At 43.7% G+C, this 14,080-nt stretch overlaps 1 protein-coding gene across 1 annotated transcript in view; it reads right to left on the reverse strand.

The window, feature by feature from the left end:
• The window catches only part of plxnd1 (plexin D1), a 55,932-nt gene extending 44,809 nt beyond the window's left edge, over positions 1–11,123 (reverse strand). Inside the window, exons 1-4 of the mRNA XM_048246988.1 lie at positions 9,699–11,123; positions 6,817–6,993; positions 1,760–1,894; positions 1,402–1,502 (exon numbers count right to left, since the gene is read on the reverse strand). Coding sequence (XP_048102945.1) covers positions 1,402–1,502; positions 1,760–1,894; positions 6,817–6,993; positions 9,699–10,946 — 1,661 coding nt within the window. The 5' untranslated portion in view covers positions 10,947–11,123. The remainder of the gene's footprint in view (positions 1–1,401; positions 1,503–1,759; positions 1,895–6,816; positions 6,994–9,698) is intronic.
• Between the last annotated feature and the right edge of the window lie 2,957 nt (positions 11,124–14,080).

Raw genomic sequence — 14,080 nt, forward strand, 5'->3', positions numbered from 1 at the left:
ATACAACTTGAGATGTGTATGCGCTCTTCTGAGGTGATTCTGTGGCGTTAGAGAAACGTTCCCTTTCTCTCCCTCCTCCTCAGTCTATTAATGCTCCCCTCTTTCCCTCATTCCTTCAGCATTTCTCTCTCTCTCTGTCTCTCTATTTTGCTCTTTCCCTCACTCCTTAACCATTTCTCTCCCTCCCTCTCGCTCTCTTTTGCTCTTTCCCTCAATCCTTGAGCATTTCTCTCACTCCCTTTCTCTCGCTCCTCTCTCTCTTTGCTCTTTCCCTCACTCCTTGAGCATTTCTCTCTCTCTCTCTCTTGCTCTCTCCCTCCCTCCCTCTCTCTCTCTCTCTCTCTCTCTCTCTCTCTCTCTCTCCCTCAGTGGGAGTTTGTTTCCCTTCTCTCTGAGCAGGCTGTTATCGAGCAGGCGGCACCAGAATCATGGCTCGCCTGCTTGTGCAAGACAAAATTTTCCACTTCCTCTTGTGCCACACACACACACACACACACACACACACACACACACACACACACACACACACACACACACACACACACACACACACATTTTTATTGGTACATTCCACAAGACGTACCCACAAGAACAGTGTATCACTATTTTGGTCTATGATTATCATTATACCTTACACAGACTCCATTAAACTCAACTCTACAAAATGTTTAGCTGTATGAACTATACAGTGAACATTCAGCCCATTAGCCTAAGTTTAAAGCCACATGCAGCACTGCGCATGCATATGTATGTGCCAGTGTTTGTGCATGTGTTTTTTAAACTAAAAACAGTTTATCTCTCCATGGAAAGTGCAGAGTGTTCCCTCGCTCCCATGCTGCTCTCACCAGATATCATCTCTCCACTTTTATCTCTTTGGTTTTCACACTTCAACAGCGCCTACTCAACTTTCTCTTCTCTTGCCATTACCACCATAGATATTAGAAAGCTAGATACCGCATTGGGCTACCGAACGTACGTAAATAGCGTCTCCATCTTGGTGTGGGCAACAATCACTGGAGGCCAATGGAGAAACACGTGACTCTGACTGGAAATCAAACATGTGTCTCTGATTGCGGCAATTGTTGCTGTCACTCCCCCATTGACAGTAAAGGTGTTGCCCCCAGCAATATGGAGGCCGCTTTCATGTATGCCACCTAATAGAACTCAGTGCCCAATGCGGTATCTAGCTTTGTAATATCTATGATTACCACTACTTCTGCTACCCAGCCAGACATAGTCATGTCAATCCAGATAAACACGTTCTCTTCTGAAAAGCATGCTGAGATGTACTAACAATTTTGCAGTGCACATAGGATATTGTGAACAATAATGATTGTGTTAATGACGGACAAGTTTTATGTGGACAGGCGTCATGTGTTATTGATGGACAGGTGATCTTACCTGCTCTCCAGGGTACACCAGCCACAATGGGCATCGCCGGCACTCAGACACTCACCGCATGAGCTGTACTGAGAACACGAGGCCACCCTCACCCGCAACAGCTACACACACAGACACACACACACACACACACACACACACACACACACACACACACACACACACACACACACACAAACATTTACAGTGTATTAGATATTGTACATAAACAAACCAACCTTAGAGAGGTTGAAAAAGAATACACACATTGGTATTGATTATTCCTGTTGATGAACTACATACTGACAGCCACATACACCATCACAATCAGTAAACATTCCACCCACATATACAAAAAAAAAAAGCCATGAGGACTCACATGATGAGACGTCATGAGGTACAGATAGTTCCTGTCATTGGGGTCGAAGGTCATGATGTGGTGCACTGGTTCCCTAGCAGGCAGCTTCAGGGACCAGGGACGTTTGGCCAACGTCAGGTTTCCCCAGAGAGATAGCTGAAGAGACAAAAGAACGCTTAGTACATGTCTGTCACATATACTTAAACCTGTCTCTGTCTCTGTCACATTCGATCAACCCACCATGGTCAGGCTAAGATCTTTCTCATTCCTGGAACACACACACACACACAAACAAACAAACAAACACACACACAGAGACCTCCTTACTCCATTGGTTTGTAAGCCAAAATACTCTTTCAAGAGCGAGAAAAGGGGCACTGGATAAAAGATATCAGCAAGATTCAAGACTCACAGACACAAACCAGCACTCGCAGACACATTCTCAGTTTGCTGACACACCTGGCATACAGAGCTGCCAAACAGCAAAAAACCAGCCAAGTCAAACAAATCCATAAACCCCCACAGAAAAAAAAACTTCAATCAAACAACATACACTCACAAACACATACACATGCACACACGCACGCACGCACGCGAACACACACACACACACACACACACACACACAGCACTCACTAGAAACACCTGCTCCACTGTGGGGTCACAGTGTCTCACCACTTTCATATGAAAGAAACTATTCTATTCAGGATCACTCAGCTGCACCAGAGACCAGTGTGTGTGTGTGTGTGTGTGTGTGTGTGTGTGTGTGTGTGTGTGTGTGTGTGTGTGTGTGTGTGTGTGTGTGTGTGTGTATGTGTGTGTGTGTGTGTGTGTGTGTGTGCTTGTGCACTACAGCGACTGAGTGAATATGGGAGTGCTGAAACACCCCCCCATCAAAGACGCTTTTTAGAATGAACACAGCAAAGGAACAAGGACATGCCACAGAGGGGGCTGTAGGACTGACCCAGAGATGGAGTAAGAGAGGGGCAAATAAAGGGTGTCTAATAAGGTAGATCATATTAAAAAGGTCTGACAGGCATCTTTAAGGTCAGTGATTCAGGTCTAACTCAATCTGCATGCTCTCAGCTACGACTAACTCCTAAACTCACAGACACAAATCACATTAGCCTGCTAACAACACCCTTAAGGCTGATACACACACACACAGAGAGAGAGAGAGAGAGAGAGAGAGAGAGAGAGAGAGAGAGAGAGAGAAACTGCAACTACTTATACTACAAAGCCGGACATAGTCATGTCAATCCAGATAAACAGGACACACACACACACACACACACACACACACACACACACACACACACACACACACACACACACACACACAGACACAGACACACTACATTCTAGTCTAGAACAACTACATCTTCTACCACTAACTAGATACAAGATCTACCCAAGCACTGCGAAGCACTTACATCTCTTCCAACCCAACAATAATATGTGTGGACGCAGTGTATACACAGACAGGCAATCTGCATGTGCATCCATGCAGACATGAAAACATGCTATGACACATGTTCAGTGAACATAAGGACAGGCGCACCCATTAAACATTCACTAACAGATGTTTATGATACCCTCCGATCGCAGCGCACCAAACTCAGAGCCGCGGAGAGGAAATGGCACAAATCCAAACTAGCTGACGACCTCAAAAATTACCAGACACTCCTGACCTCCTTCTCAGCCAGCATCACTGCTGCTAAGACTGCTTTCTACCATGACAAAATCAACAGCTTACAGACACTCGAAAACTTTTCTCAACCTTCAAATCGCTACTCAACCCTCAGCTGCCTCCTCCTCCATCCAGCCTTACTGCAGATACCCTCGCCTCATTTTTTACAAACAAAGTGGCGGCAATCAGCAGTCAATTCTCTACATGCCCACTCAACGCATCTGACTCAGATACCGCACTCCTACAACCTCTAGGGACTGCTGGAACATCTTTTTCAGCATTCACGCCTCTCTTCGAGTGAAGTGTCCAGACTCCTGACATGCAGCCGTCCTACCACATGCTCGCTGGACCCTATACCTACGAGCCTACTTCAGTCCATCAGCCCGACCATCGCTCCAGCTATCACACATGTGATCAATGCCTCGCTAACCTCTGGCACATTTCCAACAGCGTTCAAAATGGCCCGGGTAACACCGTTACTTAAGAAAGCTTCTCTCAACCCTGCTCAAGTCGAGAACTACCGCCCTGTCTCACTACTGCCTTTCCTATCCAAAGGCATTGAACGAGCAGTCTCCAAACAGGTCTCTGACTTCCTTTCACAGAACAACCTTCTGGATCCAAATCAGTCTGGGTTCAAAAGCGGCCACTCTACCGAAACGGCTCTGCTGTCTGTAACAGAAGCCTTAAAAGAAGCCAGGGCGACCGCTCGGTCATCAGTACTCATTCTGCTTGACTTATCGGCTGCCTTTGACACGGTTAATCACCGTATCCTTCTCTCTATACTCGCTGACATGGGAATCTCCGGTTCTGCTCTCTCCTGGTTTGAATCCTACCTCACAGGACGCTCGTTTAACGTATCATGGCTTGGTCAGCTATCCGCACCTCACCATCTCACCACAGGGGTCCCCCAGGGCTCAGTGCTGGGCCCCCTCCTCTTTGCTATCTACACCACCTCCTTGGGACAGATTATCCGTTCGCACGGCTTCTCATACCACTGCTATGCAGACGACACACAGCTCTATCTGTCCTTTCCACCTGACGCGACCCCTGGTTTCAGCACGGATCTCGGATTGCCTTTCAGACATAGCTACATGGATGAAGGCACACCACCTCCAGCTGAACCTCTCAAAGACTGAACTGCTGGTCATCCCAGCTAAACCTACCATACACCACGACATCAACATCAAATTTGACTCCCTGTCTGTTTTACCGACCAGGACTGCAAGAAATCTAGGAGTTGTTCTTGACAACCAACTAAACTTCTCAGATCATGTTGCCTCAGTCGCCCGGTCATGCCGTTTCGCACTCTACAACATAATGGAAAATCAGGACTTACTTGACTCAAGATGCTACCCAACTTCTGGTTCAGGCAATAGTCATCTCACGACTTCGACTACTGCAATGCCCTCCTGACAGGTCTCCCAGCCTGCGCGAGTGAAACCACTTCAGATGATCCAGAATGCGGCGGCGCCTGGTCTACAACCAACCCAAAAGGGCACATGTTACCCGCTGCTCATCCAGCTACACTGGCTACCTATGGCGGCCCGCATCAAATTCAAGTCTCTAACGCTTGCCTACAAAGTAGTCTCGGTTCTGCTCCCACCTACTTGAATGCCCTATTACAGACTTACACTACCTCCAGACCGCTGCTCCCCTCTGATCTAACGACGCCTAGCTCTACCACCGCACGCTCAAGCCAATCCAAACTTTTTCTCATCTGTTGTTCCTCGTTGGTGGAACACACTTCCAGTTCCTACAAGGGCAGGGACATCCTTTTCCACTTTCAAAAAACTCCTGAAGACCCAGCTCTTTAGAGAACATCTACTCTCATAGCAACACTTACAACAAGTCTTACTGATCCTAGCACTCACCAGCCGTTTTAAACTGACAAGTAACTGTTAAAAACAGCACTCACCGACGCACTTATTCTTACTGTACTCTAATGTTCTTTTAAACTGTCCTAAAATTGTGAGAATTGTTCTAAAACTTACTGTTTACCATGTTGTTAGTCGCTTTGGTTAAAAAGCGTCAGCCAAATGTAATGTAATGTAAATGTAATGTAATGTTTATGCAAACCATTTTTTGCTCACCAAACAGAAAAGAGGAGGAGACACACATCCTATCCTCAGGTGCTGGCATACACACACACACACACACACACACACACACACACACACACACAGTTGATCTTTATGAGTGAAAACACAGCCAGAACAGCCAATTAGAGGACCATAATGAAAGCAGTCCCTGACTCTTTGGCAAGGAAACAAAAAAAGCTTTTTTTCCCCCAGAGCAGACACCCTACAGCACAGCACAGTTCCTCTTCTCTGTGTGTGTCTGTGAGGGTGATGGGGGGAGGGGGAACATACAACATGGAACTGACAAAAAAAGATAAAACACAGAGTTAAATGACTAACTTTGAGTCAATCAGACTTAAAAGGAACATCTACCTTTGTTCCCTTTAAAGTGTTGTGGGTTCTCCAGCATTTTTTCATAAAGAACAGTCACATCGTATGAGTGTACATCTCCAGAACTGAGTGTTATCTTTTTTAGTCCCTGGCTGCAGCCAACTTGAGTGTGAGGTATTCTATTTTAATGATGCTGCCTCTACAAGCATCACTTGACATACGCTCTGTGGAAACCTCCATCCCATAGACTGCACACCACACAACCTAACCCTAGATAAGGAACTGAAAATAAAGTTAGAATATAACGTTCCTGACGTTCAAGTAAACTTGCTGTGCCCTTAGAAACTACAGGTCTGAACTTTTCAGGGTTTATTAACCATTAACAAACGACACAGATCAAACAAACATTACCATCCAGGAATCAGCATCTAGGCAATTATGCAAACATTACCATCCAATTAATTAAGATTCTAGGTAGTTATGGTGAAGCTTGTAGTGTGCCAAACTACTGTCGTATGTGTATGTGTGTCTCCATGTGTATGTGTCTGTGTGCGTTTGCATGCATATGTGCAGGTGTGTGTATAAGTGTCTGCATAGTTTGTGCATGTGAGTGTGTGTGTGTGTGTGTGTGTGTGTGTGTGTGTGTGTGTGTGTGTGTGTGTGTGTCTGAGTGTCTGAGAGGCAGACTGATGGAGAGACAGAGAGATGATGTCAGACAAGGAGAGAGAATGATAAATAGCTGAGGAATTTCATTTCATTACAACTTTTAATCACAATACAGGACATGTGTTGAAATTAATCACCTGCAGTACCACTGAAGGCAATCTCATCTGTGCAGGTGTGTGTCTGCGTGTGTGTGTGAGTGTGTGTGTGTGTGTGTGTGTGTGTGTGTGTGTGTGTGTGTGTGTGTGTGTGTGTGTGTGTGTGTGTGTGTGTGTGTGTGTGTTTGTGTGTCTGTGAGTGTGTGTATGTGTTCTCACCTTCCGCAGTCTACCATTACTGGTGCCCAGGAACACAATGGTATGGTCGTGTACATTGTCAACGGCGACAGCACTGAGACCTTGGGATTCGTAAATTGGTGTAGCCCTCAGGGGCCTCTTCAAAGCCAGCGGATGCTGCAAGTGAGCTGCTCCACAGTTAAGCTGCTCAGGCTGCAGCTATTGGGAACACAGAGACAATAGAGAAAGACACATTTCACATGTTAACTTTACAGGGCTTAAAGTAAAAATGTCTGTGTCTGAAGTTATCAGACATTTATGAGGATGTCATATATACTGTAGTCTCATTGCCTGTTTTCAAATCTTAAGCATGCCAGCTCACGCCTGAATTCAGGCACCGTGCCTGAACACTTTACGCCCTGACTTTGGGACATCTAACATGCAGGTGCTCCTCATCAACAACTAGGCCTATTGGCCAACTCTGAATTTGAATGCTGACACTGTACGCCACTGTTTTCCACAAATCTGCTGAAGGACATGCAAAGTGTTTCTCAAAGGACGCGCCTTTCCCACGGCCTCCACTGCGAGACTCCTACACACCATGTTTATCTAAAATCACTAACTTTGGGTCTCTCGCACGTCAAACTCTCAAACAGATGGATGTGTGTGTCAGTGGTCATGGCAAGCTGAGATCAAAGTGATTTCTTCTACTCTCAAGTACAAATCATTTCACCCAGGCGTGGCAGCTTACAGGGACAATTGGACAGGAAGTTAACATTTGAAAGGATTTTATTCTTATTTAATGAGTCATGTCCTTTGAACTGAAAATAATAGGTGATATCAAAACTGGGTCAGGGACCCTACAGCATTCTCCAGATGTGTGCTGGTGCTGAACCACAACACTTCCCAAAACATATTTGAGTTGGGGTATGGCCTAAGAGCAAACACAGACATTCATTTACAGATAATGCCAACTTCTTTACACCACAGTGATGGAGTAGGACCAAAGTCACTGTAGCGTCAACTGAAGCATCACTTTCCCTTCAACAGTATGCAGTTTGAGTTACGTATGTTTTAATTTTTGCATCATCCTCAAATTTTATTTTGATCCCATATAGTCATATGAAATAACAAATAAACATATGTGGTGGCTCCTACTAATCAATCAGGCTATTCAGTCTGTAGTTTCATAATGTATAATGCCCTCAACCCCCCACCACCCTAAAATGAAAGAAACCAAATGTACCACCAAAATATAAGTTTGCAAGCTAGCTTTGATCAATATCAACAGTACTGTTGTTGTCGTTCTTGAGAAAAGTCTAAATTAACTCTAGACTGTTTTGGGTGTTAGACTCACACGTTTGGGTCCTGTCTCTACTGTGCAAAAACTGGCTTTACTGACTTAGAGCTCATGGAGCTCACATCCAAAATGCTACTGAAAATCTTTGTCAGTCTTAGGCTTAACCCAATAGTGGTCAAACGCCATATTTGGCTCATGAATCCCAATGGCTTATACATTACAATGTTTCCCATATCATTCTTTTGATTTTGCCATTTATTACCTTTCATGCTTGTCATAAATTGCTGAACAATGCTTTTTCTACCTCCAACCTCAGGTCAAAAGTGTATACCATCTTATTAACAACATAACTTTGGTGTACCATTAGAGAATCCTCATGTTTTCAGGGCACTCTTTTAGATTCAAGTTTGCTTGTCAGTCAAGAACACTTAACTTTAAAAGCTGCTAAATCATAGTGATTGACTTGAAACTATCATAGATCTATTTTACATCTGGAGTAGCCTACACAAAAATGTAAGGAAGGCTCAATTCATTGAGTGAGTTGAAGTGGATGCTATTTCCTTAAGGTTTACTAAGCTATACATAAAAAAATATGAATTGCTTAAAATAATTATATTTCAAATCCATGAAATGCTATAGATGAGATAACCTGTTAACATAATTCTTTACACACATTTCCCTCATAATTCCCAATAAATGTACACCGAATTAAAATATTATTTCCACCATACAGACTAATAACTAAGTTAACTCTTGGGAGGGATGGAGGTTTTCTCCTGCGCATTCATTGTTTAGTTATCATCTACAGTTCAACTGACTGTGTGCTTCCCTTCACCAGGGCCTGTCGAGTGAAAACTCCTGTACGCTTATCAGCATCCAGGCGGTCTTCTATTCCATTTTAATATTTTTATTTAGTAGTTCAGTAGGCCTACCCCTTCACAAAGTCTGCCCTTTCAATTGAAAAACATCAGCTGTGTGATTAAAAGGGACGGATTTTTAGAAAACTTCCCCTCCGATATTCTCTACTCATTGTGGTCTTGGGAATTTTAAGATGACCTTGGAATTCCCAAAACATTTGCTATCGTCAACCACCTTTTCTTGACTGATGATGGAACATGAAAATGGCGCAAATCAAAACAATAGCAAAGGATGTTCTCATACAGCAATGACTCGACATTGGTAAAACTTACAGAAAATACTTTTGTGGTGACTGTAGGGTAATTCTAAACTTGTACACACAATGCTACTATTTTTCAATCCGACAAGCCACCTGAAATACCCTATAGGCCTATGCTTGCATGGAATTGAAATTGCTTTGCTGAGGTCTCAATTACGCATAGCCTGGCCCTGGGCAAAAGAACAGGCACCGGCAAACGGACTTCTAGAGCAATTAACTCCGTGGGGGAAAAAAAACATCTTCTAAATAGGCTACTTGTTGAAATCGCTACTGCCATTAAATATGCCCATTATTTTCAGAGCATTAGGGTATATGATAATATTTTAATAGTTCATTACAGTCCATGACAATGAATTGCTTATATTCTAAGACCTCACGAAAATGTGCTATGCTACTTTATCCAAATGCATTACTTGTTCACTTAGAATATTAAGATAATTCACTTACCACTATGTTATGCTTAGAGATGCATACAGAACCGGATCCTTGAATCACGCTGTCTAGCACCTGTACATCAGCAGTGTTTGGCACATTGGAGCAATTCCTTCTGCCCTGACGTATGGCCTCCTCTATGTCATCGAACCTGAATGCGCACAACGCCGTAAGTGGGCTTTTATCCGACTTGCTAAAAACACCAAAGAGAACGGACTCCTGCTGTTGCTTTTCCTCGGAGTAAATCTCTGCTGGATAAACTGACACCAGCCGCTTGTAAATATTCCCATCCCCGCACTGAAGTCCAGTTTGGATATACGACTCAGTAAGTTTTCGAATTTCAGTAGTCCTGCGGGGGCTTTCAGTATCCAGACAGATGCGTGCCAATAAGCTATTTGGCTGGCTTTCCTTATGACCTGTATTTGCGTCGTTATTTAGAGCAATATATGCGTAACTTTTTTGCGTGAAGGCATGAACAAAGTTAAGTTTGTTTTTCTGTTTGTCTTCCTGTTTGATTTTAAATACGTTGTCTTCTGACGGATTTATATCGTAGGTGAAAAGTCGATCGAGATATTTAGTGTTGAGGGATCTGATTGCGATTTCTGGTGTGTTTTCGAAACGCAGGTCCTCTTTACTGTGGTTCTGAGGAAAATAGGGGGTTCCAGAACCCGTGTACGTAGCCCCAACAAGTAAACGAGTGTTTCCCCCATGACTTTTAAAGACGAGGCCAACAGTACTTGCGTTGGGGTGGTTCGCTGCGATGTTCAGCATACTTGGAAACACTGTTTTGGCAGCGCGAGGTGGGAACTCCACTGCGACCTGCGAGACATTATCCACCTTGAGTAGTTCACAGAAGCCTTGGTACACCGACCCACATGTCACAAGGACACCTTGTTCGCGATCAAACACAATAAGTTTGTTGTGATTGTCCGTAGAGGTCTTGGCATGTTCACATGGAGCCTGTGGCAGCTGAGGCGCATGGCACAACGGATTATCATCCACGGGGCCAGTGCGCCTCTCCACTTCCTTGGTAAGTGTTGTACTGTTAAGCTGGTAAAGCGCATTCACTGTCGCCAGGTATACCCTTTGTGAAACTCCATCCACCACGAAGTTATTGGTCTCATTCGTTGATGTGAACGCTTGTTGGATCTGTAGCGCACTGGCAAGGCGCGGGTGGATAGTCCAGCGCGAGCTCGGGGGCACCAGGGCGCCCAGAAACAGAAGGAAAATTGAAGGTGGGACACTTTTTTGCGAAGAAGGCATTTTTCCTTCTGGCTGGTCTTCGCGTGGTCTGGACCGAGCGGTGCATTGAGCAGGAGAAAATATCGCGTCCGTCTTACTGCAACAATCCAGGAGGAAAGACCGTTTCCTGCCGAACGCCTAAACACAAATGACGTGATAAAGAGTCGTGCTTCCTCCCCGACTCGGAGACACAGACTAGTGAGTCCCCGGGACCCAACTCCCCACCTCTCTCTCTCTCTCTCTCTCTCTCTCTCTCTCTCACACACACACACACACACAGATAGAACGAATTAACCATTATCTTAAAACATTTTATTTTCGTCCGTTAGTTAACTCACAACTGACCAGGAAATTTTGAACTGTAGCCTATTCTTGACCCGGTTAATTGATTGTCTGAATGTTATTTTAAGTCTGAACTCCAGTGTTGTGTCATTTAGCCTACTTTATTGCCAACTGTTTTCTTACACTTTGTGTGTGCTAAAAGGCAATACAGACTCAAAGGATAGCCAGATGATCAATCATATTGGGAATGGCATTAGTTCCACAGACTGCGGTTCACAAACTCACGACCTCTACCTTCTGGCGCTCCGGCTCATCTCAGCTCCCCGATTAGTCACGCTCAAAGCGGAGGGCTTTTGCGCTTCATTCACTCAAACAGCAAGACGGTAAGTACTGTCAAAGTGCTAACAGATGGGTGGTGCGGGAAACGAGACGAAACCTTTCCGGTGTTCTGGTGTCCAGATTCCATTTTGGAGAAAGTTTAGCATGTTCAGTGCACTCATACATATTTAATGTCAACATGTGTCGAAGCTCTGAGCAATGTAATTTCTTTTGCAGACTAATTTGGATATGCAGAGCTGTCTCCCCTGAAGAAAGCAAAAAAGTCTAGATGCGCAAAAAAGATTCGCTGACCATTGTAGGTCAGACTCGTTCCGACTTCGACATGTCTCAAAAGACATGTTTAATGTAGGTGAACTCGCCTGCTTTGTATTATCTATATTGTTTGTAATTATGTTGTTTAGAAACAACATATGACATTGTTTTGTTTAAATATGACAAAGGTTTAGGCGAAGATTGTTTGCTGACAATCCATAATATAGCCTACTTAGGTAGCCTACTACCTCGGGGCCTTAAACAATATAAAAAAATATAAAAATAAAAAAAATATGTCTTCTGACCTATAGGCTCACTCTCCTGTTGGTGAAAGTGCGCTGATAACAGTTGTCAGTGAGTTATTTTGGTTAGGTATGCGCTCTAAGAAGATGACGGACACTCTGGGGTCGGGTTAGGGTAGGCCTACAATCTGACTGATATGAGTAACATGGCCTTCTTAAATCACCCGGGAGCTAACTAACAAAGCGACCAAGCCGCCGATTGTAAGATACCTGGATAGGATGGGGTCAAACATTTCTCTTGACTAACTCGACTAATTTTCTAAGTAATTGCTGACTCTTGTAGATGCTTGCTGAATCATGCATCTACTTACCAACGGTTAGAAACAACTTTTTCTCAAACAATGGCGCGCACTGTGGAGTTTTAAGGAATGTTACAATTGACTGGACGTTGTAGAAAGCTTGACTCACATGCCAGCGGCAATTTTACTAGTGTCATGAAGTGAATTAACAGATGTGATCAGACGCGTTTGATGATGGAGACTACTCCTGTAGGGCTAGACCAGTAGCCCACGTTAGGCTACTGTAAATCCTACTCCAGTTCTCGAACACTGCTGAAAACTGCTCATTTCCTTTTAGTTCCCTCGTGATCAATCTAGGAGTTTGGAGGGCAAATCTCTGGAAAAGTGCTTTTCACTTCTCGATTGTTGTTTCTGAAAACAACGCGCACTCGTCACGACCTGTTTCCGCTCTGATAAGAGTTTATGGCAACGGGGTTATCCGCGCATCCCTTCAAGACGCCCTCTCTGGTTTTCGAACTTCAGACAGATTTATGGCATAGTTCTCGCTTTTCTGTTAATGCAACAAGCAACAGCGTTTCAGTTCGTGTTTGCTGAAGGCTATCTGCTGCCAATATGTCGTTAATTTCCTGTGCTCTAAGATGTAACGTTTTCCCTACCTAGACCACAACCCGATTACACCTTTTCTTTTTAATTATGGGTCATGTGAGGCCATGAAAGGGAAATGTTGGACAAGGTTGCCATCTAGTGGACATAATGTTCTTACATTTCCCGATTGTGTCATATTTTCCCAGTAGCATCTTGTTTCTGTAAAAAATGGAACATGATTCATTTTGTTAAAATATGGCAATGCAGCCTTTATTTGCCATCATCCCTGCATGACATTTCATAGTCTACGACTTCAGGGTCATAGAGTAGAATGCAGTAAGTTATTTAACTGAATGTTCTGTGCAATTGAAAAGACAAATGGATGACTGCATATTCATCACAAAGTCATGGTAATGGAAAGTATTTAGGTATCTTTGGGCTCTGGTCGGTTTTGAAGTCTTCATCCTGGCTTTAGCCAGATCATCATTTTTGTGGAATACAGGTCTGTAAACAAGTGACTGAGGAGAGCTGGTCAGTCCTGTTTTAGGACTACCCATCAGTGAACAGTAGGGTTGAGTTTGGCTCCCGATCTTATGAAATGTGACTAATGATGTACTGTAGGCTACTAGTTTAGCTGTCTGGCTAAAACCACATAATGCCAGTCACATTATGGAAGTGTTTTCTTGCACATTTGTCTGTAGAACCCTGGATATATATATATAAACAAATATAAAGAGGTCTTGAGACTTGTCTGACTTTTTGGCCCCTTTGTGTAGACCTTCCCACCTGTTGTGAACTCTAGTAATCCCAGAAATTCCAGAGTTGGCCTAGTACTGTACATGGTAACCTGTGACACAGTCTTGATAATGATTCAGGTGTAAGTATATTCTATAATATTGATTTCAAGAAAATTAATTGGTGCTATGATTTGTTTACTTAGGCTATAGCACCAATACAGCCTTTTGTAATCTATGCATGGTCAAGATTGTAGATGGATGACAAATCAGTTCAGGATGCTGTCAGCACTTTAAGAAAAAGACTTGACCAGATTGATAGACTAGACTACTAGATTGATATTGATTTACATTACATTGATATCTTATTTCACATTGCTATCTTTCTGGGTCTTTTATTCCCCCCTCTCTCTCAGACTAAC

The sequence above is a fragment of the Alosa alosa genome, chromosome 6, assembly GCF_017589495.1.
Source record: "Alosa alosa isolate M-15738 ecotype Scorff River chromosome 6, AALO_Geno_1.1, whole genome shotgun sequence".
NCBI lineage: Eukaryota > Metazoa > Chordata > Actinopteri > Clupeiformes > Clupeidae > Alosa > Alosa alosa.